The 24,732-nt window shown below is 43.3% G+C and overlaps 1 protein-coding gene across 1 annotated transcript in view; it reads right to left on the bottom strand.

Moving 5' to 3' along the window:
* LOC146198344 (solute carrier family 12 member 2-like) overlaps positions 1-24,732 on the bottom strand; it is an 85,174-nt gene that overhangs the window by 9,110 nt on the left and 51,332 nt on the right. The window contains exons 2-17 of the mRNA XM_084593791.1: positions 23,897-23,977; positions 21,729-21,804; positions 19,504-19,599; positions 17,539-17,678; positions 16,868-16,981; positions 15,323-15,434; positions 14,661-14,788; positions 13,818-14,039; positions 13,447-13,554; positions 12,136-12,259; positions 10,027-10,128; positions 8,943-9,098; positions 8,170-8,269; positions 6,107-6,218; positions 3,868-4,002; positions 2,807-2,913 (exon numbers count right to left, since the gene is read on the bottom strand). Coding sequence (XP_084449917.1) covers positions 2,807-2,913; positions 3,868-4,002; positions 6,107-6,218; positions 8,170-8,269; positions 8,943-9,098; positions 10,027-10,128; positions 12,136-12,259; positions 13,447-13,554; positions 13,818-14,039; positions 14,661-14,788; positions 15,323-15,434; positions 16,868-16,981; positions 17,539-17,678; positions 19,504-19,599; positions 21,729-21,804; positions 23,897-23,977 — 1,913 coding nt within the window. The remainder of the gene's footprint in view (positions 1-2,806; positions 2,914-3,867; positions 4,003-6,106; positions 6,219-8,169; positions 8,270-8,942; positions 9,099-10,026; positions 10,129-12,135; positions 12,260-13,446; positions 13,555-13,817; positions 14,040-14,660; positions 14,789-15,322; positions 15,435-16,867; positions 16,982-17,538; positions 17,679-19,503; positions 19,600-21,728; positions 21,805-23,896; positions 23,978-24,732) is intronic.

Genomic DNA, 24,732 nt, shown 5'->3' with positions numbered 1-24,732 from the left:
TCGAAATACTCAATCCGAATCTCGTTACACCCTTAAGTGAAATGAGGAGGCCCCGTTTTCGTACACCCCCGTTTATATTGACACCAGCTCCACTTTTTACGAACTTCGCTGCTTCTGCACTCTCCCCGTTATTACGCTTGCCGCGACTTTATTACATTTTTTTCAGCGCTAAATGAGGATGCGAAGGTTACAGTCAAGGGAGCAGCAGTGTGAGTCATGTTCACCGCCAAAAAGCATCCGCAATCACGTGACAACACCGTGTGTCGCTTTCACTTTTTCATTTCATTTATTGAAGCCTGAAAGACTCGAGGGCATTACATAAGGCGGGGGCAATAACATTGTATAACAACATACGAAACCAGTTCATGATACAAAACTTTGTCACCAAGTGCACTGAATGCGCGCTCGCAACAAGATGCCGCCAAAAGTGTTGAAACGCCGCCGAAGGCAACAACCTAAGGTGACAATGTGTCATTTAATCCTGCGCGCGTACGCAATACCAGCCGCAGTAGTCCTGACAAAGCCTCCAGTGAGCACGTGACGAGAGAGCTATGAATGAAGCCGAGGCTGAGCTGCTGCTTTGAACGCTGCAAGTATAAGGAAGACAAGGAAGACTGACTTTCCCTGGGCAAAAAGGAATTCTTTCGGAGCGCTGATCGCGAACATGCTGCTCGACAAGACGTTTGAGTCCATTCCAGCACAGTTCTTACGTACTAAAAGCTGATTGCGATCCTGCCATAACAAAGGCACAATCTTTAAACACTCATGTTTGACAACAGCAGCATTCAAATATTAATGCTGAAGTTGCAGAACCATGTGGAAAAGCTAGGCGATTACATCCATGGTAAGCAGATAATCTGCATACCGTGGATGTAATCATCATTAAGTTGTTCTGTCGAGTTGCCGCTGTGTTACATTAACGGATCTATGCACTAATTTCGTGGGCACTCTCGCAACATGTACGCACAATCGTCAAGAAAGATTAGCACGATGTGAGTTTAAAAGAAGTTGCTTTTAAATCATATTTGCTAGCGCTTATTTGAACACATACGCACAGGACCGACGCTAGCGTATCGCATTTGTTCTTTCCTCCTTTGTGCCCAAATAAGCTCCAGCAAATATGATTTCGTGTGTTTTTAATAAGTATTATTCTTCAGTTACCTCGCCGAAAATTCTGCTGGAATTCGTGCTAGTGGCCGGAGCCTGCATGTCTCATCTTGCATATGTTATTTTCGATGACCTGCCTTGCCTGACCACGCAGATTTTTTTCTTAATTATTTTTGCCATGAATCCGCGCCCTTGCCTATAATTGTGCAAAGGCGCCTTACTGTTCCGTGGCGTGACCCACTGAACAGTACAAGTGAGGCGCTCGCTTTCTATCTACGCTCTCATAAACACATTTTTCCGTTCGTATTCTGGTACCGCAAGTTGGTCGCAAGGTAACTTCACGTTCTGGAACAGCCCCGAGGCAGGGAGCTAGTTTATGTTTGTCACAGCAAGTCTTGTTTATCCTCTCATCAGCAGCTGAAGCATCCTACTCAGCCTCAACGAAGGCGTTGCTGTACCCATGATGCCTACTCGTGGTCGTCAAGGAAGGTACCAGAATAGCCTCGGGAGGTGCCTAAGTTAATTTTCTTTAATAAGAGGGGCGGGAAAGAGGGAGGCTTAGATGCATGTGATGAGGTTCACTCTTCCGCAATTTTCGTTAGAATTGACTCGTGGAAGAGGATTGCACTTGATTCTCGCAAGAACAAATGTGCGTCTTGCAGAGCGCCGAAAGTGTACAATTACGTCATGGGCGGTGCACACAAATCACTTAGCTCTAACGTCTGTAGCGCTCTTGAGACCTATGGTAATATTTGGCGGAGTACTTTTTCCGAGCGATGCTCAAGAGCGTATTTTTACTTAAGTTCTCGGTCCAATACTCGTGCGCGTACAGCTGTTGCTCGCCTTAACCAGAATAAGCAATGGGGGACACTGGCAGTTAATAAAATAGGTTATCTCGCACGTGTGTTCAGTACCTACAGAGTCATTGTCAATGATAGTGTGGCAGGCGAAGACGCGCCACGTAAATATTGCTAACTAGCACATATCAATGGAGTGAGCTGTTCTCACTTGGAAAACGAAGTGACTTTCGCCTTCAAACGCCTTGACAGCTAGAGAGAATTGCGCAAAAATAGTTCACTCTTATAAAAACAAAGTTTCATTTTTCACAACTGTATAATTTCCAATTGATAGTAACGTACGAGTTTTTGTTTTTTATTCTTTAATTGGTTTACAGGAAAGGTAAGGCGCAGTATGTGTTAAATTTTCTCAGCGGATACCTGAACCACGCAGTAAGGGAAGGGAGGAAGTGCAAGTGAACGTGAAAGCAGAAGGAGAGGAACAGGAACTGTAGTGGAGGGTTAGAGAGTAATTTCGACCACATGGGGATCTTTAACGCGCACTGACAGCGCACTGTTAGCGCACTGTTAGCGCACTGTTAAGCGCACTGATAGAGCACTGATAGAGCACTGACGCCTCTCCTTTTCACCTCCATTCAAATCATTTTTTTAAGGACGGAATCCTCAACGATCCATTTTATATCGATTACTGGATAATTCCTTGGTAGATGCACGCTGCGTATGCTGCTCGGACTATATCGACTGCGATATGCTCCTGCATCCTACAACGTTATTTAGAATTTTATAAAGTAATAGCAGTGATTCAACCTAAAGAAAAATTGATTCCCTTTCCACTGCATATCTCTCGGCGGTACACGGAAATGTCAAAAACATGGCGTGACACCCCATGCCCATCTACTCACTGGATGGCATCGAAGTACTCCTGCAGCTCCTGTTTCGGGCAGGTCTGCCAGTTAGCCTTGAAGCCCATGAGGACGACGTTGGGTCGAAGCTTGCCTACACCAACCAACTGTCAAACAGGTTGAAGAAATAGTAAAGCAGTCTTGGCTTTTCGTAGATCCGAACAAAAGCAAGGTACATGTGTTCATGCGATATATGGTAAAGCTGCCTGTTGCTTTGCACTGAAAAAAAAATAAAAATCGAAGACTACGGAGAAACTTCATCCGACGCTGGAGTCAGTGATACGAACAACTTCTGGCCTTAAAGACTGAAAAGCTCATTAATATGGCGCATTGTGTTTTATGGTACAGCCTCGAAGGTAGGAAAGACAATTTCTTGGGCTCAAGAATATACCAACGTACTGGACTGTGTTTTTTCAGCTCAGTTGTAAATCTCCATGCCGCCTGTCTCCTTTGCGGGGTAATCTGACATTCATCCCTTTCAGCCACTGCTCGCTGGTTTACGCTATGTTGCAGCTATATAAAAAGAAAACGTTCTGAACTCATTAAGGGATGCTCGCTTCGCCTTCTGGTAGCAAGGTGCAGCTATATTCCGAGCTAATTAGGAAAAGAACAGGCTTTCGTTACATCAAAAAAAAAAAAAAAAAGATATGTAGGCTGCTCTAAATATTATGGAACATGGGATCAATACAACTGAGAAAACAAGGCGCAGTCGTCCAACTTCTTTCTGTGCGCGCGTATCTGCCATAACTACAGAAAAGATTTTTTTTTTTTGCATACGCGCACGCATGAAATTAGGTGCATTGGTGATCGAATATCCGCCTGAAGACCATCAGCATCCCAGTAGTAAATCAGCGTACGTCAGTCAACCACATGTCACTACGCTTATGGTCGGCTGACAAACTAACGGATGGGCAGCTCGCGCTTATGCACGCGCAATGAGTAAGCGTTAGCAAATCATATTGACGTCGAAATAATTTAATTAAAAGGTAAATATGCTGTGACCTAATCGTAGCAATTAAGGCTGTCATGAATGAATCTAATGGCCATGCGCGGGCTGTTACCTGTATCAGCGAGAGCACGCCCTTGGAGAAGCTGTTGTCCACGACCACACTGTAGAAGGCCTTGACCTTGCGCTGCTCAAAGCAACTGTACGCCTTGGACATCAGGGCGTTGCGCGACCGGTATGACATCGGTGGCTGTAAAGGGATCAGCAAAACGTGTGAACAGGTGCTTCCACACAAAACTGAATGCATTCGTCAGTGAAAAGCAACTTTCATTTCGGGTTACGAGACGTATGCAGCCCGCGTTCTAAGATTTGAAAGTAAACGTCATTTTTCCCATAAAGCGTTCGATACGGTAGTGGGCTGTTGATTTCAATGCCTCCGAGATCATTCATGTCTAAAAGACGAAAACATTCAAACTACAGAGGAGGAGGAGGAGGAGGAGGAGGAGGAGGAGGAGGAGGAGGAGGAGGAGGAGGAGGAGGAGGAGGAGGAGGAGGAGGAGGAGGAGGAGGAGGAGGAGGAGGAGGAGGAGGAGGATGAGGAGGAGGAGGAGGAGGAGGAGGAGGAGGAAAATTTATTTAAATAAAAATAAACACTCCCAGGAGGACCTCTTAGTCCAGGAGCCCTCTGGCTGTTCCTTCTAGCTTAGCCCGCTCGACCAGCCGCAACTGATCTGCAGGTTGCGTGGCTAGAAGGGCAGCCTCCCAGGAGGAGGGGGTGGGATGTTTGACGGGAGGAACGGGAGGAACAGAGGAATGCAGGTTAAAGGTACATATAGCACAAGCGCATTTGGCGATTCAACGCTGCAATTCCGTAATAAAAATGAGCAAAACAAGTGAATATATAGAAGTAGGAAAAGCAAGAACTACACGGGCTGTTATATAGGCCCTATTTATTGTTTGAGTAAGGCAAAATCGTCCCCGCGAAAAAAGTCCCCGGAAGTTACGGCCCCGGAAAAAAAAATGTCCCTGGAAGAAAAGGACCCTGAAAAAGCTGCCACTGGGAAAAAACGTCCGCAAGGCAAATTTTTGATCTAAGAACGAATTATTCCGGAATTCACATCGCAACAAAAGCACATCTTATTCCATTCTTTCTTGGCTTTGACATAAATGTAATCATCATTTGGGACCTGGACATCTTGGCGCCTGACGGGTTTACATGCACTGCGAAAAAGCGCGGTGAATGATTTATCTGACTTTCTATACGTTCGTGGATCCAAGCTCTGCAGCTTGTTCAGCAGTCATTTCTAATCTCGGTAATATTACCCGCTGAGAAAGGTACAATCGTCTCGGAACATGGTATCCTTGGGGAACTGCCCACAACCGAAGGCTTCTCTAGAACTACCTCGAAGACCTTCCTGTGACGAGGTTCGACCATTCTTCTGATAATGGTGTATAATCGTTGCTGCACTTTTGGTGGTGATCAAGATGCTGTATGTTGTCGATGCTTAACCGGTCGTTGACCATTCTCACCTAAACGTATTGCTCCAAGCTTCCGGTCCAATGAAGCAGGTGGTCAGCTCACATTTTCGCCGCAAATAAGAAGAGGCGCTGTCCCTGTGTTACCACTTCCATTATTTTTTGTTGTTATGACGCCCCGCATCCATTCGACGTTCGGTCACTTCCGTGTCGACAGGTGGAAGCACTATAGTATACACCATGGCAGCTCGCCACGGGAAACGCAATCGCCGCTTAGGGACACTTTTTCCTACTTCGCAAATAGAACTTCTTTTTGGAAGGACATTACTCCGGGGACATTTTACTCCAGGAACATTTTTACCGCAACCTTTATTCTTTAGCTTTAAGCCGCAGACAAGGTGCTGAAACAAGCTGTTAACAGAAAACAGTTATATTAACAGTTTTATTTACAGCACGTTTGTGTGAACAATATGAAGATTTTCTGCGTTATTATCACTTCGTTAAAATTTTTAAGTATGCCAGTAAAAAAAAAATAAATAAACGGAACTGTGTCAAAAATAAGATAAAGTATTTTGAACTTCCGTTGCAACGTCAAACTTTTATGTTGTGTAGTACTTCACTATAGTTGTGTAGTTTTTCTGTACTACTTTTCTGTAGTTTGTAGTTCAGTAGTACAATTCTGCTGTAACAACACAAAATACCGATCCTACTACCGAAACTTCTGCCGTAATCACTGTCAAAAATCGCACAGACATTCTGACAACAGGAAAATGTTCTGTAGTTCTTTTTCGACTGGGATGCGACAAGCACAACCGGGAGATGCCAGAACATCTCGCATTCTAAAATAGTAAGTCAACAGCGATGTGACGCTGCCTCACCTTCCGGATATCTCCGCACACCATGAGAGAGAGCTTCTTGGTCAGCAGGTAGGCGAAGTCTACGAGGGGCAGACGGTCTGCTGGATTTCCGGTCAGAACCAGGATCTGAGGCCTATATTCAGTCTCGGATTAACAGTGATAACGACCCGGTTCAACAAAAATTAAGTACGTTATTTGCGGCATATCAAGAACCGCAAATAACGTTATCATAATTTCGAATCTTTTCGAAGTGGTGGTGCCTGTAGAAAATGACATCTTTACTGAACTGGCCAACAATTAAGTTTTATCAGACTCAGTTCACATTTACACAGATTACCTATATTTACAAAAAGTATATTTACAATTTACACATTTAGAACAAAACGAAGCACGCTGACGTGTGTCACACATTTTTTTGCTTATAGTTCACAATATAAGTTTACATTTTACAACATAGAGTATGCCGCTCCTTCCACCGCGAAGCCACTGCGTTCGTAGACGGTGGTCGAAAAAGATATGGTAGACACTGAAAACAGGATGGACACTTTAGCTCCGCCATTAAGTGTACTTCTATGGGACAGAGGTAATTGCTCACGTTTGCCGGCTCCTCATGCGGATCCTCGTTCGTGTGCATGCACTTTCCTTTAAAATAGGTCGAACACTTAAGCCGTGCTATCGGATCTACAAGGCGATCCTTTGTTTTTACAGAAACATTACATGTTTACACAATTAAGAAAATATAAGTTCAAATATTTTCCAGGCATTCAACTTTAAAATTGGGCGAGTATTCGTATAATGTGTATGTTTCTTTTGTTTTGTTTTTTCATTCCAGTATTAGCGAGTGATTAAATGCATTTACGTTTTTAAAAGCGTTTTCGAACCCTTTGTTGGGAGAGTTCTTTCATGAGATCTTCAACATTGCCCCACCGGAGAATCTGTCGCTGCTGAGAGTGGAGACGCAAATTTCCGGGGAGGCTGTCAGCTATGAGTAGTCCTAATCTCTAACTATTTTTTTTCTACTTTTGTCACAGCTTTCACAGCTTGCGCTAATCACAACTGACCTCAAGAACATTAATGACACAGGTCACCTGGTTTTCTAGCTGGTACGAGCTGACTGCCAACTAAAAGAAAGCTTGATTCCATTTGACCACCAACTGGGACCCGCCGAGTTCCAGTTGGTAGGCATCTGGAAACAGTCAATACCAGTTGAGTACCAGCTGAGAGCAGCTGAAACCAACTGAAACCAGTTAGAACCAGCTGAGAGCAGCTGAAACCAACTGAAACCAGTTAGAACCAGCTAAAACCACTTTTTATATATATATATATATATATATTTGGGCGACTATAAAGTTTTGCACTTTTAGTGGAGAACTATGTGGCTGGCTATGAGATTAAGCATACGATGCGACGAACAGCTTTTTATTCACTCGTCATTGCAATACATAAGCTCTGCTTTTAATCATGCGAAATCAAGAAGGATATGATTTGACAATTTTGCACACCGAATCGCCATTTTTTTTTTTTCAGCTTTCGGGGAGCCTCTGAGAATGGAGGGGCCTAGTACAAATTCATTTGAACCTTTTGATTCCTGGTTAATTCAACCCTGTCTCTATAGTACCTAGGGTGAAGAGGATTGCAGGAAGCAAGGCGTTAAAAATAAGACCGGAATCTCAAGCTGCTACACGTCCCCTGGTTCTGGCGAATTTGCCTTGTCAGAGATATTTGAAAAGTTTGCAAAGCTATAACCAAAACTCTTTTTAAGTGTTCCCACTCATCACTGCCGCTCCTTTTATAGTAAGCATAATGCGTAGCCTTTTAAGCATTCTCAGCACTGCTCAGTTTAGGTGAAATTTATCACTCTTTTTTCTGTTGTTGAGTGCTGCAATATCATGGCTGCTGATGCTGTATATTCTAGTTTGGCGTGGCTGATATTAAACTATTGACATTATAGGTTATAAGTTCTAACGATAGTGTGGTTCATCAAGAAGTATTTTTATTCGAGAATGTAAATAGTATAAAGCGTGTACAAAATTAACGACCAAAAACTAGAGCCCAGCACAAGGTAGAAGAACTAGCATACTCACCGGTAATTTTTGATGTGATCGCGCACAGTGTTGAGCTTCACGACGCTGTTTAGTGCGTCCAGGTACGTCTGAGCCTGGGTTGACGAACCCCAGTTGACGTCTGCACGAGAGACGTGTCAGGATGCGTTTTGGCTTCTTACACGCAGTCTGTGTTAAGCTTGTGCGAAGTGCTCAAGCAGCGCATATCTGGCAACGAATATTGAAGTTGGAGAGCTGTCGAAGTTTCTGTTTAAAGAGCTCGTGTCTGATTTGATTGCATGCATATCTGGTAGTACTTAAGCGCAAGTCTCGTATTTGGAGCTTTATTTGGCTGCAGATAAGTGCTCCGTGCAGGCGTTCTACACAAATGTGACTATGAATATATAGCGCATAGTAGCCTTAGTTAAGAATACGCATGTCAATTTTTAATAATGTAGTTTCTTTCGATGGTTTATTTTGAAGTTTAGTTTGGAATATTGTTGGCGCTTTTATCGCCTTAAAGCTAAATATCGCGAGCATGGGGTTTCCTATTGCTTTCTCCGACACTGAAGCGAAAACATTTTTTAGATAATTACGCAATAAGATCAGGGAAGAAGCTCTGTTGAGCCGCATGGTCTGCTTTTAATTTTTGACCCAGTTTTCTTGCACATTCGCCTAAAGAACCAACCCTAGCATACATGCAAAGATCGCTTTTAGCAGCCACGCTAATTGTCGTTATTTTTCAAAAGCCCCAACTATGTCCTGAAGAAACAGTATGAAGATCCGCGCGAATGCCATGGCACGAAGTTACCCACCGGGCTTTCTGTTGTAGATGAAGATGTACAGTCCGAGGATGATGGCGAACGTTCCGAGCGCCGTGGGCCAGTTGGTGATGAACATGACGCTCAAGCAAAGAACGGCACCTATGAGGCTCACCCAGAGGTTGTAGTAACGGAACGCCGGGCGAAATCCTGCATTTCGATAGTATGGATGTGCAGACGCAGATGAAAATGAATGATAATTCGCGGTGCAAGACCAGTTAACCGAACCATTGAGCATTTGCACTGATAACTCACGTTCGATGAAGTGCCTCAGTGTGATTCCTCTGTCACATGAACACTTTCGATCCTCACTGAATTCGATCTGCATTCAACTCAATGCAGATCGATGTTGTCACACGGCAACTTTCAAGTGCAATTGAGCCTGAACCTGCTTGGCTCGAAGCTGTTCCCTCAAGTGCTCTTGAGTTTTATCCTCGACGTCACCTAACGCACACGAAGGAAACTTCTCAATGGTCATTCAAAACAGCCGTGTAGCCCCAGATGCTTTAATCCTTCTTGAACCTAACTTCAGATCGAGTTCGATGAGGATCGAAAGTATTCGTGTGACAGATGTATAACACTCGAAGTGAATCGAACAATCAAGTACACTGGCGGAAAGTGTGCGGCGTATTTAGATCGCGCGTGAGATATAAAACCGCATTAAGCGTGGCAAAATAAAGACTGCAAAAATAATCATAGCGATCCCCACCTGCACCTAATGCATCCTGCACAATTTGAATTCAGGCAATATACTGAACAGTGTGTGAAGTTTATACATCACGTACAAATCACACACCTGAAAATACAACTTGCAACACAATGCTTCCGTAGCTCTCTGTTTTATCATTAACGTAAAATGGAAACACATGCTGCTATATTAGATGACGGCGAACGTTTGATTAAATTTTCAGTGTGTTGGTTTTGCGGTGCAGTCGTTAAAAATAGGAGAACTAAAAGGTGATCCATTATCCATAGCATATTCTTATACACGAAATTGGATGCGGCTTTATGTCAATTTTCGAACAATTTCCTAAATAAGATTGAGTAAAGTACAGTAGAGAGCCCTACGCATACTCACCGGGCATCCTGGTGAACGAGGCGTGGAAGCAAGAGAAATTGATGAGGCAATACGCCGCAAGGAAGAAGTTGGAGATGATGGGAGCGATGGCGTTCAACTCGCCTTCAAGGATAAAGGACAGTGTGGGCGAGAGGTCATTCCAAAGTATATGAAATACACACTATAAGAAGCGCCCTGAAACAACATTGTGCTTGTAGAAAACTAAACATATTTCTTTTTATTGTTTTAATAAGAAATGTAAGATGGAATAATAAAACGTTTTCCTATGAGCACTCGCAGGCTGACTGAATCACAATGCATTGTGCATTAAGAATATACCTTTAAACGTTCTGGCACCTTTTGTGGCTACGTAACGTTTAGCCATCGCAGGGGCAGCAGACGGGTATCCTTCTTCGAAGGAGGTAATTAACGAACGAACGTTGCCCATATAGGATATGTCACAGCGTCCGAGCGATAATAAGCAGAAAGCATGGTCCTGTACAGCAATACACTGCAGCGCGATACAACGTGATTTTTTCACCTAGGTACAATATGAGCTAAGTATTTTGCACCTGGAATAGAGCGTACCGCTGGAAAGCTAGTGTTTTGTGAAAATTAATGCCAGCGGTAGACTGTTTATCGCCTATAAACACTATTCCAAACGAGCAACCGCATAAAATCTGCAGGAATGCATGATCGGTATCATTTTGCGAAGTGTTGAAATAATACGACCATGGCGATGACGTCGTAAGAAATCGGAGAATAAAAGTGTGCGACGAATGTCTTGAAGCAAATTTTATTCTAATGTTCTAAAGCAATAGTTCTAAAATAAGAGATCCATATAATTCAGATAAGAAACTGAGTTTCTGAAGATAAGTATTGCTACGCACAACCAGCTGCACTAACTTTCATTCATTGCACTTTTATAAAGTACATGTGCATGTGTAAAATATTTGGGAACTGAGTCTGATGTTATACTCATTTACAAAAGCATCTCGAAATGGTCTGTAAAACCTAAGGTCTGTAGTTTCACAACTGTATTACATAAAATCATGCATGAATGTTAAATTACCTGTATATCCAAATTGGTTCGGTTTGGTTTAGGGAGAACTGGTATAAATTGATAGAATTACATGTTTGATTTTTTTTCCGAGACATCAAAGGAATTTAACAACATAATAACGAATTTGCGCGAACTAATTTATGGTGTGATATAATAATAGCTGTTAATAATTGTTGCCTAGAGACGACAATTATCATGAAAGAAGAAAATCACGGGTTATATGAATGTGTATTCAGCAGTCGGACGCCCTACACACTGAGCCAGCGCGTCGGGGTTATCGCGGAAACTCGATCTGCACGCTCCTAGTATACTGATAAACTTCAAACTATCGCCATGTGGCCGATTTGCCTAGTAAAATCTAACAAACTGCCCGGCTTCTTCATTTTAAGGCGAAAGTCTTGCTAGCTCTATTACGCTACAATCTGATGTTGGTGTTGGCGTTGTGAACACTCGAAGGTAGCCGTAAAAGGTGCCGTTATCGCGCAGATTGTCGGCGCAATCGAATGCGGCTACCCAAAGCGCGGAGTGCCTATCAGACAATCGCGTTGCAGCTTGTCAGTATGCCGTTAAAGTGACCAACGAAAACAGTCCGTTGCTTCAGTGGTGTGCCCTCTGAACGGTAAACACCGGAGTGGTTTTATAAAATAATTATTTATCTAGTGTCCGAAAATTATAATAAAGATTACTTTGTGCGTCTTCGTGAAATATAGCACCTAGCTTTATTAGCCACCACAGAGTAATTAACAATCTCACGAAAGCAGGCAGGACAAAGGTAGAAATAAAGTGGTTTGCTATTGCTAATATTGAACAGATATTGATTTCAACTGTGAATTGTAGCGGTAAAGATATTTGAATTTTTATCGTAGCAGTTTCACAACCCTCTTGTCCTGAAGAAGTAAATCTAAACTCAACTTTTGATCTGCACTACCTTGAACTGTTAGAAAGCAGTTTTGAAAGAATGTGCGTGTAATTTGTCCGGTGGCGCCACTCTTTTCAGTTGTCGCATAGCGTTTACCATAGCGCCAGAAAAGCACTAAGTTAAGGCGAGATATTTAGCAAGAACTTGCCAATGGCACAGCAGGCGAGCGAGATGCCGAAGGCGAGCATGTAGCCACGCCGAGGTTCATTGTTCTTGCCAAAGCCCTTGCCGAACCAGTGGATGTATGGGAAGAGCTTGTCGTTGCACAGGGCCTGAAGGCACGGAAGAAGGAAGGAGGAAGGAAAAAAATTAGGAAACGCTGATGCTCCCCCTTAGGAGTGAAGCACGATAGCGTTAATGGACCCTATTGTAGCTTTTCCTGCAACTACTTAGCTCCTAATTAGCATGTTCATAATTACAACTGGCCTTAGTGGATACGTCTACAAGCCGCCTGTCGAAGTCAAGACTCACCCTATACTCACTGGGTCTCTCTTCTAACATGCTTGAAGCGATGAGCCTTCGTAGCACACCTATAGCATGCGGCTTACAAAGGAAGGTTTGATTTGATTTACAGTTTTCTCAATGTGACTCACAGATAAAGGGCCTTGATTCGACCCTCAATACCCACCCTAACTGACCCTAATTTAATTTTCAGTATAAGTGTTTGTCTGTTACAGGAATGAACCTCCGTGATAATGTTGGCTTCATTTGGATAGCTCACTGAATTTTTCTGATCGGTTTAAGGTTCCTAGGAACATTCGCCCACGAATGACTTCGCAGGACGTCGCCGACGATGGCTTTTGTCGTGACACGGGGCCCTTACGCTTCGCGTAAAAGAGTTGCAGAAGTAGGCGGTGGAAAGAAACCCGAGAATAACAGATTAAGCATGTGGCCATAAATATTTCGGATGCGGTGTACTAATCACTGACGCGTCATGGAATAAAGTTTGCAAGTTACAAAGATAATTCCCATTTTGCCTGTAAGGCATCAGTATATAGCCATACCTTAAGTGATCGTGTCCAGTGTTCTGCTATTTAGTCTGCAATTCCTTATTTATCCTGAAAAGCGCTTTGTTGAGAACAAACCGTTTATTGATCACTGCGAACCGTAAGCACAGCTTTGTTTATTAGACTTTTTCGTTGCATGAAACGCAATCTGCTGACGCACGTAACACCCAAAACATTGCGGCTCATAACTCTGAGAAAAAAAAAAGTATGTTAGAGCTAAGCTATAGCGTCGTATCGAATGAATCAGCTTTAGTTTATTGACATTTGGCGCCGAATAGTGTGAAGGTAGTAGAACAAAACTCCATCGCTTCTTAGACTGTAATTTGCACAGCGTCAAGTTATTTATTTAACCATACTGCAGGCTAATGTTGTGGCCCTAGCACGAGGAGCATTACAAAAAATAATAATAATTAGCAGTATAAAGCGACTACATAGCAAACTCATAACCTTACCTGAAAAACTTTGGGAGCGCTGACCAAGCTGGCCAGAGCTGAGGATAGTGTTGCAGCAAAGACGCCGGCGATAACCAAAGGACCGTAGGCAGACACCATTTCCATCACCTAAAATGGCAGTCATTGGCACAAGCATAAATTCACCGCTTGCCTTCCCTGCACTTTACGCGTAATTACAGCACAATACGAGTGAACTTTATACAACCTCTACGTTGGAGTTAGGTACTCTGACTATTGAATGCTCTGCACTTGCCTTCGTTTGCTCTTAAGCTGGTCCGGCGAAACATTCAGCATGCAATACTTTTTCTTTATTTCTTTTTTACGGGCTATATCGGACATCACACCTTGGGCAGCAACAATGGCGCTCGTACCTGAAAGTAGTTCATCAGTCCGTACTCGCACTTTTCGGCCTCGGACATGGTACAGTTGGCGATGTCGGCGAAGTTAACTGCTTCACCTTCGGTTATGTTGAAAGAGAAACCGTTCGCATCCCGGAGAACTGTAGTGCCGGCGATGACCGCGAACGCAATGTACGACAGGGTGGTGATGAAGATGGCCAGCAGGGTTCCACGGGGGATCGCCTTTTGAGGGTCCTGGGCAGGTGATGGAAAGAGACTTCTTTTCTCGCGTGTGTATGCATTGTGAAAGATTCATCTGTTGAGAACATTTTGTTCTTGTGCGCAGGAATACGTACGCATGAGTTAAGGATCACAAAGCAAGGAGGAAATGTTCGTCTCTATTTAAGCAATGGCTTTACCAGCCCACGGCTAAAGCATAGCGTCGTTTGTTATGGTGACAAAGTCGAAACTTGCACAACCGTTCTCTATTGGGTTTGAATCATATCTTGCTACGTTCATTGCCGCGTTTCACAAGAGAGAAAACCAGCGGAACCACATACTCGAGGCAACGCTGATACTATTTGCCCGATGCGAAAAACTTCTTGATCTTAATTTCAAATGTATACATACTGAACACAGTTCAATTGATCATACGAATATCCAATTGTAAAAATATTTGCAGTAAGCGACGCATCAAGAATGTCTTCCAATCTGAGACATCGTGACAAAAACTTTCGATGGGTCGGTCTTCAAGGGCCATGAGCTCTTGTAATTCGCACTAATTCGCAGCTACATAGGCAAATTTTGGTCTAAGACACTACGGATAAAATCTAGAGAAAGGTCTAGTAAACAAGGCAGGTTTTATATATGTCGCACCCTCAGATCGCCAGATATATTGGCTCCAGCAAGAATACCCGTGGCCGCGGGGAAGAAAATGGAGAAGACGTCGAAGAATGTCTCGCCATCCCTGAATCCCGGCTTCAAGTTCTCCATGAATAGAGTACCTGCACAAACAACGAGTGTTGGCGTATTGTTAGAACGCATGCTGCGGCCGTAACTGAGATAAGTGGTAGAAGAATTTGCCGCCTGGTTTAAGTGACAAAATGTCCAGTTTCATTGTTTTGCTTTAATATATGTGCCTGGCTCCGCTAGCGGCACTGCGCGACGTCATGAGAAGTGCGGCGTCATTACTAAATAATATTGTTTCCCAGTCTAGGCAAGAAAATTAAGTTAGATAGCAAACAAGTCAAATAAGATGACGAAACGTTCGGCTGAGACTTGTGCTAGTGTGCTCTTAACGTGTCAAGACGTCATGAATGATTGAAACACACTCACTTTTCAAAATTTCCCAATAAAAACGACTCTGCTAAGCAATAGTAAAACTTTTTGCGTTCTCACTCATACGCTTGTCTGCACAGTATATAGCTCGTTTCTTTTTTTCTTAAGCTCGTTCAGTGACCTCTCACCGCGCGCGTTGTAGATTTATTTTGTTAGGAGTACCAAAAACAGACACGCCGCCTTTCTCTCATGCGACCCACCAGAGTAGCCAACGAAGCCCTTGGCCATAAGGTCCGTGGATGGCTGGAAGAATGATCCGACGACGAAGTCTATCATGGCCGCCAGAAGGATCATCAGTAGCACGATTTGAGCCTGGTCACCGGTGCAAAGAAGAGTCATGCGAAAGATAACCAAAAGGGAACGAACTTAACATTCTGTTCAGCGTTTTGCACTTCAAAGAATCATTAAAGTCTCAGAAAAGCTCACATAAAGGATGAAGACAATCATAGACAATCAAATGCAAAATAGCAATGTGGAAATTTTGACGGGCAGACCAAGTCGCTGACATTACTATCAGGGAGCATTTATTCAATGGCATATAATACTTTCCTCTTCCGACTTCAGTCCGTACCTTGCATACCATGCTGGCGCGCTGAGAATGTAGGAACTCTGACGTGCAGGGATACTAGCACGGAAGTGCCTTTATTGAGTAAATGAGGCTACTAATACGTGTGCCGACTGTCAACCTTATATCGCGGTGATGCTTCAGAGCGATTGAGACTCCGTGATGTTTATTTTTTTTTTTCATCCTGCCTGCTGCTCAAAGCGTCAGAGAGAGTCGGGTCAATAGCCGTGCTCCGAGCGCTCGAATGTCCTCGGGATGCCCGAGGCGAGAAGTCTCTCGCGTTGTACAGTCATAAAAATGAAAGATGAAGTTGAATCGTGCGGGTGCGGAGGCAAGGACGACGCAATTGAGTGCGCATAAACAAACGAAACGTATGAAAGCTGCTGGAAGGTCGTTCTCCTGTGCGATCAATCTGGCCGCTACGACTCCGCCAAGCTCGCAGTTGGCTACTGGGCCAACATCTACTTTCCTTTTCACTTTGCGACTATTCTGCTCTTGATTTATTTCTCACGTTGGGAAAATTCTCACGATGTCCTCGTGAAGGCTCCATTCAATGTCCTGCTGTCGGTGCGCTGCCATCGTCACCTGTCCCTCTGTCATAGTCATGCTGTTCAGTTCAGTCGTTCAGTCGTGTCCGACTCTTCGTGACCCTATGGACCATTTCACGCCACGCTTTCCGGTCTCTCACTATCTTCCTAACATCACATAACTTCATCTGCAGTGCCTCGAGGATGCCATCTAACCATCGCGTTTGCTGCCTACCCCTTCTCCGGCGACCCTCAACCTTTCCCAACATCAAATCTTTCTCCAGCGACTCATCTCTTCTCATCAGATGATCAAAGTAGCTGAGCTTTAACTTTAGAATTTGACCCTCCAATGAGCAGTCAGGGTTTATGGTCGACAATATCGACTGATTTGATCTTCTAGCAGTCCAAGTGACTCTTGAGAGTAAGTCATTACTCTGCGATTAATCTGTTCTCATAACTTTATTAGCAAACAGATAAAAATGGTGTTGTTATCAAATCTAATAAAATCAAATGTAATATTTGCAAGCTATGGTTTTTCATGGTACAATCACTGGGTACACGCGATTATTGCAATAGGCTGCTGCTATTGCTGATGATGCTACAAAAACGCTCCCCACATTTCGGTGTACTTTGACAAAGGAATATCCACTCACCTTGGACTCCCACTCAGTTCCAATTAGAGCAATGCAGAGAAGCGCGACCACCGTGGCGCAACTGATGATACGGATGTCGTTCATAGCTCCGTCTACGATCACCTGCTCTTGCCTCTGCAAGTTTCCGGAGAAAACAAGAATAAAAACTCCGCTGTAATTGGTGAGTGCCGCATACTAATGCTACCGCCCTTATACTTAGCACCTGCTATTAAAGAGGAGTTAGAAGCCTAATACAAGTACTGCGTAGGGGCATAGAAGCGGTTACTTAACAAGCGACTGTTTCGAATTGTAGATTATACGGGAGAACTATTTTCGCACAACTCACAACTTGGCTTACTGCGATGGTTGGTTTACTTATGTGAAATAAAAATAATGAACTTTAATAAACAAAAAAAATTGACGCCTTCACACAAGAATGTATGATACGCCATTCAGAAATAAAACAAGGATAAATACACGCATAAAAAGAAGAGATGTAATGAAAGGGCAAGGGTGAAGTGTTCACCTATAGCAAAAAGAAAAAAATTGACTAAATGTACCATCACGCTGAAATATGTAAAGTCTACTCTTATTTCCTGGAAATGAATCCGATGTTTGTAACATCATTACTTCTTGAATAAGTTCTGGTAAGCAAGAAGTACAAAAACATTCGACCCACCCGGGCTGCTTACCTTCAGTACGGCTTGTACAGTTTCTGCAAATCCGACAACGTACATGGCAACCGCCACGGCGTTTGCCAGGGAAAAAATCAGCCCAATAGCCCCGCCGAACTCCGGACCAAGACTCCGAGATATCATGTAGTACGTCCCGCCTGCGTCACGCAACAGAAGAGAAGTCGTGGTAGGCGCGTAATTTAGCAAAAAAATGTATCGTTAGCATTTCAGAAGTTACACCGTAAACAATAACAAGCAATCGCGACCTTTGAGCAGACAACGTAAATAAACTGTAGTAGCGAATACCAGCATGACTTCACCTACGGGTACTTCTTTGTACCCGTAGGTGTCTAAATCAACAACCTCGCGTTGCTTCTAAATTTGTATTAGAAAGACATTTATTTGAGAAATTTATTTTTACATCATTTATTTATCGAAGTCTCCGTCGAATCAGCCCGTCGGGTGTATTCATAACGGATACGTTTGTCGTCAACGTCAAGTGGACTGCAAGATAGTGGTTCACCGAAAAATATTGGTAAATGGGGTACAAATGACGAGGCTTCGCTTCGCTGTGAGCTGTTTTATGTGACATATATTATCGAGCACATTGGTAGAGCGTGGGGATTACTTTGTTTTCAGATGCTTGCGATAAATTAAGCACGAAAACACTTCAAAATGGCTTCTCCCCTTTGTATTTAACGATGAGCAGACCACCAGTCTCTCTCTCTCTCTCTGCCTCTTTGTCGCTCTTTCTCTCTCTCTCTCTGCATTTCCCTCTTTATCTGTGCTCGAATCGTTAAGGCTCCCCTGTAATGCAGCCGGAAGCACAGAACATATTGAAGGGATGGCTCTCTGTTTGGGTAATTAAGGAATTAGGAGGGATCGGAATGTAGCTTCTCGCTTCCTCGCGGTTCTTCAAGCTGTTTCTCCTTGCTTGCCATTCTGCGCGTTGTAAGTCGACCTCTCTTACACTACTCGAAGTAGGCCGCTCTCACTACCATAATGACAATGTCAAGTTGTATTGCGGTGCTTAATGATATCTGATCTGCTAGGGTGGGCATGTCGTCGTGCAGAATATGAGTAATTTTGTTTCCTCCTCGTGAAAAATATGCGCATTGCCATATAAGTGTTTTAGGCCTGCTGCACACTGTTTCTGAGTGGGTGCACGTGTTCTGTTTGAGTGCTTCGTGTCTGCCGAGAAACCATTTGTCAAGTATGTGTGGTGTGTAGGCTACTTTGGTTAGAAATATCTCGTGTGGTCGGAGCCCTTTCGTATCGTCAAACACCGGCGCTGACGTTGCTTCATATAACGTAAGCCTGCTGTCATGTTTTATTTTGACGCGTACATAGTGCATCATCGCTCTGCCAAGGGAGCTTTTAGTGCGCATTGCTGGGTAGGGATTTGAGTCTATCGGGTTAGGCATGGAGCCCACCCGCTTGCGCGGCTGCTTTTTCCCCGTCCGAAAAAGAATGCTCAGAATTTATATGCCTGTCCAGGAAGAGCCAACCACCGCTGCAAAAATGTGGACGCAAAGTGAAACAGACTAGCGATTACTTGTGACTGCAATTCAGCGTAGGTTTGTCCTTCGTTTGTCCACAAGCTTAATCAACCTCAGCTATATTTTTCAACGTGGATCGAAATATAAAAAAAAAAGTGAAAGGGGGGGGGGGGGGGGCTATTTTTTTTTTTGAACATTTTTTCTCTCATGAGTCGCTCAAAGGTCGAAGACTGGAGCAGAATACGTCATCTAGTTCGTAAACTGAGCGTCGTCTGTACTACGTGTGATTTTGGGAACGATGCTCTATATTTTTGCGCAGGAATTGCAGTCCGTACTTGCTAACAGACTATCGAGTGCTTATTAAGACTATTTGTTAACAAAAACAAACGAGTTGATTTTCTGCTTCTGGAAAGAAATTAAACTAGTCATCGAGTTATTTGTCAAACCGGCTGTAACCAGCTAAAGCATACCTGAGATTACATACCTCCTCTCACCTCTCCGTTTGTGCAAATGGCCGACATGGAAAGCGTTGTCAGCATGGTGACGGCAGAGGCTAGCAATATGATGGCGATGGCAAGACCTGCAATATTCGCCCCAGAGAAAGTTAAGCATGAGCGATGGCACAGTAGAATAAACCAGCACGAACGACTACACTGGAGGCACTTATGCCAAACTAAAGTTTTCCTTTGTTGCGGAACGTTATCGTTGAATGGCTCCTGGGCCTGCAACGGCGACGAAACCAACCACAAACGGATCACATTTTATGCCCACCATCATCAACATGCGCCACTCCTCTTAGCACGATGAGAAAAAAAGGCAGAAAAGACGGCTATGAAATCAAGAAAGATGTGGAAGCGAATAACAATGGGCATTGTGCAGGCCTGTCGCTGACAGGCCCGATTTCTGCACTAAATGCAAAAACAGGCCCGTGCAGGCTATGGCTCAGCACGGTCCATTAAGAGCTGCTCGGATTTCGAAAATTCGGCTAGCATAGTTACGTTTACGATGTGTTCATTTTTGCAATATTTGTTGCAGCTATATTTATGGCATTCCCTTTTCTCCTGTGGGGCGGAAACAATGTTCCTTTCTAAAGCGTCGCGTAAAACTCACTCTGGTGACTTCGTTTGTCAAATGGCTATCGATTTGGGCTTTTCGTCGCCGCTTGCAGAGCATATAGTTCGTTTTTAGTAGCCGGCCGGTGACGTCCTGAACAATCTAGACAGATGTGAATAAAAAGCTCATTTCCTTGAAATGCATTTTGCCTCCCCAGGCCGACGGCACATTGAAGCAAGGAAACAGCCGCAGTCACGTTCAAGCATGGGCATATCGTTACGTGGCGACAAGCAAAGAGACGGCACAACATGGTGAGTTTGGTGACAGGATGAACGATGATTTAATGTCTGGCCTAGCGCGAGGGCCTCTCGCGCCACTACCGATCTTCTTCGCAACACTTCCCGGGGCCACCGAGCGATCGTCCCGATCGTTTCGTTGAAGTCGATGGTGACGTGATGGTATAGATGTACAAGAAAAGATAGAGAATTATGCGCTTGCTACCACAATGGCGATGAACACGATGGTGCTTGGGTGATTCGCTCGATGCTCCAAGGTGAGGATGGGCATGACATACGCCGCACCTCCAACCAAAATGTTACGTGGTGACAAGCAAAGAGACGGCACAACATGGTGACAGGATGAACGATGATTTAATGTCTGATCTAGCGCGAGGGCTCCTCTCGCGCCACTGCAGATCTTCTTCGCAACAATATTTTAGCAGTGCTTCTCTGCTGAATTAACGAGGCTAACAAGGGAACAAGGCTACGTGTGAGATGAAGTGCGCGACTCGTATCTTTTGGCAAGAATGCAAAGGGAAAAAGAGCAGGAAGATTAAAGCCACACTCTCGTCAATCGCTCTCCAAAGGTGAGTGAGAATGGGTAACAGCGTGTCCAGCACTTTTTTTTTTTTTACTCGCTTGTTTTTTTAGAAACGAAATTCGTGAAAGCCATTCGTAGACGGAGATTCTCGTCATGAGGTGTACTACATGAATGGAGAATTAGGAAATTCACTATATACATGACCGTTTTTAAAGCAGGCGAAGTAAAATTCGTTGCGTAAAAAGATCACTACGCTAACCTGCATTGGAGAAATGTGAAAGCATCCTTATCACTACTTCCTTATGACTAATACCTTTATTACTGATTTTCGTATCAATAATTTCACTATCACTGATTCCTTTCACTAAATTTGTTTTCACCAATTTCCTTATCACCATTTGTCCTTTCATTGATCATTATCACAACCACTACCACCAACATATTCTAGCTTCAGTTCTTGCGATAACATTGTGTGCTCAGTTTTTGGCAACAGAGCGTCGCATATTAGGGTTTTCCTTTAATAAGCCATTTCATTCAAGGTATTAGCAACCTGAATATTTACTTCTAACTCGAACAATTTAAATGCTGCGTTAACTACGAAAACAACTACCAGCACATACGACGCTTTTAAGAGCGGTCGCAGAGCAGGGGTTTTCAAGTTCTCTTGAACAGGCAGGTTGTAGTTTGCAGGCACTTGCACGTAAATTTACTTCGAGGCTTAGATCAATTTCTACATGGGAATGACGAGACACTATGCTTCGTTTCTAGGCATATCATTCGAATAGTCTCTGGTTCTTTGCTTCGTAACAAAACAAAGGAATTTCTGGGTCAACTCACCAATTCCAGCTTGTCCTACGACCCAGGAGAGCCGAAGAAAGAGCATCACACCCCATATGTTGAGTAGACATCGCACCTGATCAAAAGTTTGCATTAATGTAACGTCGAGTCATGCCGACGCGAGCAGGAAAAAAAAAATTCGGCTTAGCGGAAAATGCAGAGAAAATAATGTACAAAAATACCCCACAGCGTACCTCCTGCACATCTTTTATCTCTTAATTATTGAGCATACAATAGGAGAAAATGGAGAGACAAGAACTCGTCATGACATACCTATGAAGTAACATCATGAATATCATCTAAGAAGGTAGTGCCTGTACTGATGATGGGCACCAATCGTGTAATCATTTAATGACTGAAAGAAAACTGTTCAGAAAGTAGAAGAAAAACAGTTAGCTTCTTCTAATGAGATCAGAACCCACACCTCCAAATTTCTTATCCGATGCTCTACCAACTGAGCTACAGCGGTGTCAGTATAACTGTCCACTCTTTTAGGCACTTATGTTACGTGCAACCTAATATTGAGATTCAGCCACGTCCTCAGTTCTCCATAGCGGCGGTCGTAGTATATTCTTTATGGCCATCAGTGTCATGCTAAACGTGATCGAGTGGGTAAAGCGGGTTCTGTGCGATAATCAACGTATGTTATCTATGGCGTCGAAACTGCCAGAACAGCGACCTTCGTTAAGCTGTTGAGGAGACAAGGGCAAGGAATGAAGGGTTCGTTATGATGTACATATAAAAGGAGCCAACAGCGACGCTAAAGAGGGCGTAGGTGGGAAAATGGGCATTTACTTTAGCCTCGAAACACCGTTAATAAGAGAGCCTCTTCGGCTGGGGGGATCCGAAACCACGACCCCCGAATATCGATGACGATACTCTACCGTATTTTTACACAACAGTGGTCACAAGCCCCACCTTCTGGAAGTCTTCATGCCACATGCAGAATAAGAGTTGTCGCACAGCTCTCCCCGCTCGGTGAACTTATACGTGCCGCTCGCAGTGATACAAAACGCACTACATTCGCCGCTATGGCAGAGGCGAACACTCAAGGCTAGGTTACACGCAACCTAAATGCCTACGAAAGCATAAGGTCTGACCGCCGTCACCGCAACTCCGTTGGTAAAGCCCCGGACGTGACATTCTAAGGTAGTGAGAGTTCAGATCCCACAACAAAAAGGTAGTTGTCTTTTCTTTTACTATCTCATCAACTATCATTCAGCCATAATTGCACGATTAATTTCGCATCAGCACAGAAAATTACTCTTTTTTTTTTTTATTCCCCTATAATCTCCATGGAGCTGCTGGCTGTTGGCTTTCTTCGTATCATACCTTTTAAAGATGATATCCCTGTCTATTTGAGAATACAAACGTGGAACGCGCGCAGTGACCAAGCAATCACTATTCAGATTAAAGAGACAGTCTACTGCCGGAGACGAGTATAAAAATGTTGGTATATTCTGGTAGATCTTATCTCTTCGTGACAGTATCGAGGGAAGAACTTGCGGCTTAACCAGGAATTTATACTTTAAGTTAATCAGGGAATCAGGCTTTAACAGATGGTTGCGTCACAGTGCCTTTTTGTTACTACTCACATTTCTTCTGTTTGGAGCGTCGGAAGTGAATATAATACATTTTATATTCTGCCAAAGCGTCATACAGACAGGTATTTGTGTTCGCGTCAACTTAAGGCCACCTACATTTTCTCTTTGAATAAATTACAGCGACCTTTAGTCATTAATCTTCCCTGATTCGCTTTTAAAATGCGTTGAAAGCAAAAAACCGCATAACAAAAGACGCCGCCATACTTGCATCAACGCTGCTAGAAGCAAAAACGGTTGTTAGTATCTGCGGTGTATTTCAGCAGATTTATTTAATTTATTCATTTCATTCTACTTCAAGTTATTTTTGTACTCTCATAGTTTTAACAAAATTTGTATCTTAGTTAATGACACGTCCCGCACGCGATTTAAGCAGCGCGGCAATCAGTGTGTTCATAGAACTGCATAGAGTTAACGAGACTATCATAAGTAAAAATTAATATTTAAATGGTTCTACTGTGTATCTTAGCTCCATAGCTGGGTATTCATTAATTTGGGTAAGGAGCTTTCCAATGAAGCAAGAAAAAAGTTGAAAAGCTCAGTATGCATACAAATGGAGCGACTCACCAGTACACCCTGTATCCAGCCAAACTTGACGGCGGGTGATGCGTTGACCTCAGGCTGAACTTTCTCACTGAAGGACTTCGACTGCAATTAAGCATGAAAGAATAGATTGTAAAGTTTGTGGCCTCTTTTCATCAAACTGGGAAAGCGTCGGAAAACAGGCAAAACATATGAACAGCAATCACAGAATAAATTAGCAACAAATTATTATCATGGCTGTTTAAAATGGACGCAATCAGTTCCTTGAAAACATAGCGCAAATACAAGCACGGACGACGTAGACGGGACAGGCGCTAACCTGCGATTTGATTAAACATGATTGTTTTACTTTGGAGCCTTGTACACTCCTGTTTTTAGATTTTGCCCTGTCTTTCTCTCTCTTTCTTATGCTTTTTCAACGCTTCCGTTTTTTTTTTTTTCTTCCTACCTTCGTTTTTTTTTACTTCTTAAATTTTTATTTATTATTTTATTTTCTATTTTTATATTTCTATGTATTGCATATATTTTTATAGTTCCTAGTTGTACACTAGGTGTAAATTTACACCTCCTGATGTTTTTTATTTTTGTTTTTTTTTTTTAGCTCTTGCTACGCTCGTCATGCTTTCATCATAATGGTTCATCCTCCCCTTTGTAATCTTTTACCTCTTCACCATATGTTTATCTTAGTATGAAACCTTGTACACTCCAGATTTATTTTTATTATATCTCTCCATTTTTTTTCTTTTACTCGGTATAGTTTGCATCTTATGACGTGAACTGCGCCGCCTTGTACGCCCCTCTCATCTTTCCCTTTTTCCCTTCACCCTCATTCTTGTTTGCTTCCTTGGTTTAACCGTGAT

Source organism: Amblyomma maculatum, chromosome 2, assembly GCF_055883805.1.
Source record: "Amblyomma maculatum isolate TAMU_Amacu chromosome 2, ASM5588380v1, whole genome shotgun sequence".
In the NCBI taxonomy this organism is placed as follows: Eukaryota; Metazoa; Arthropoda; class Arachnida; order Ixodida; family Ixodidae; genus Amblyomma; species Amblyomma maculatum.
Note: the sequence above shows the minus strand (reverse complement) of the source record. Positions and strands in the feature narration are given on the sequence as shown.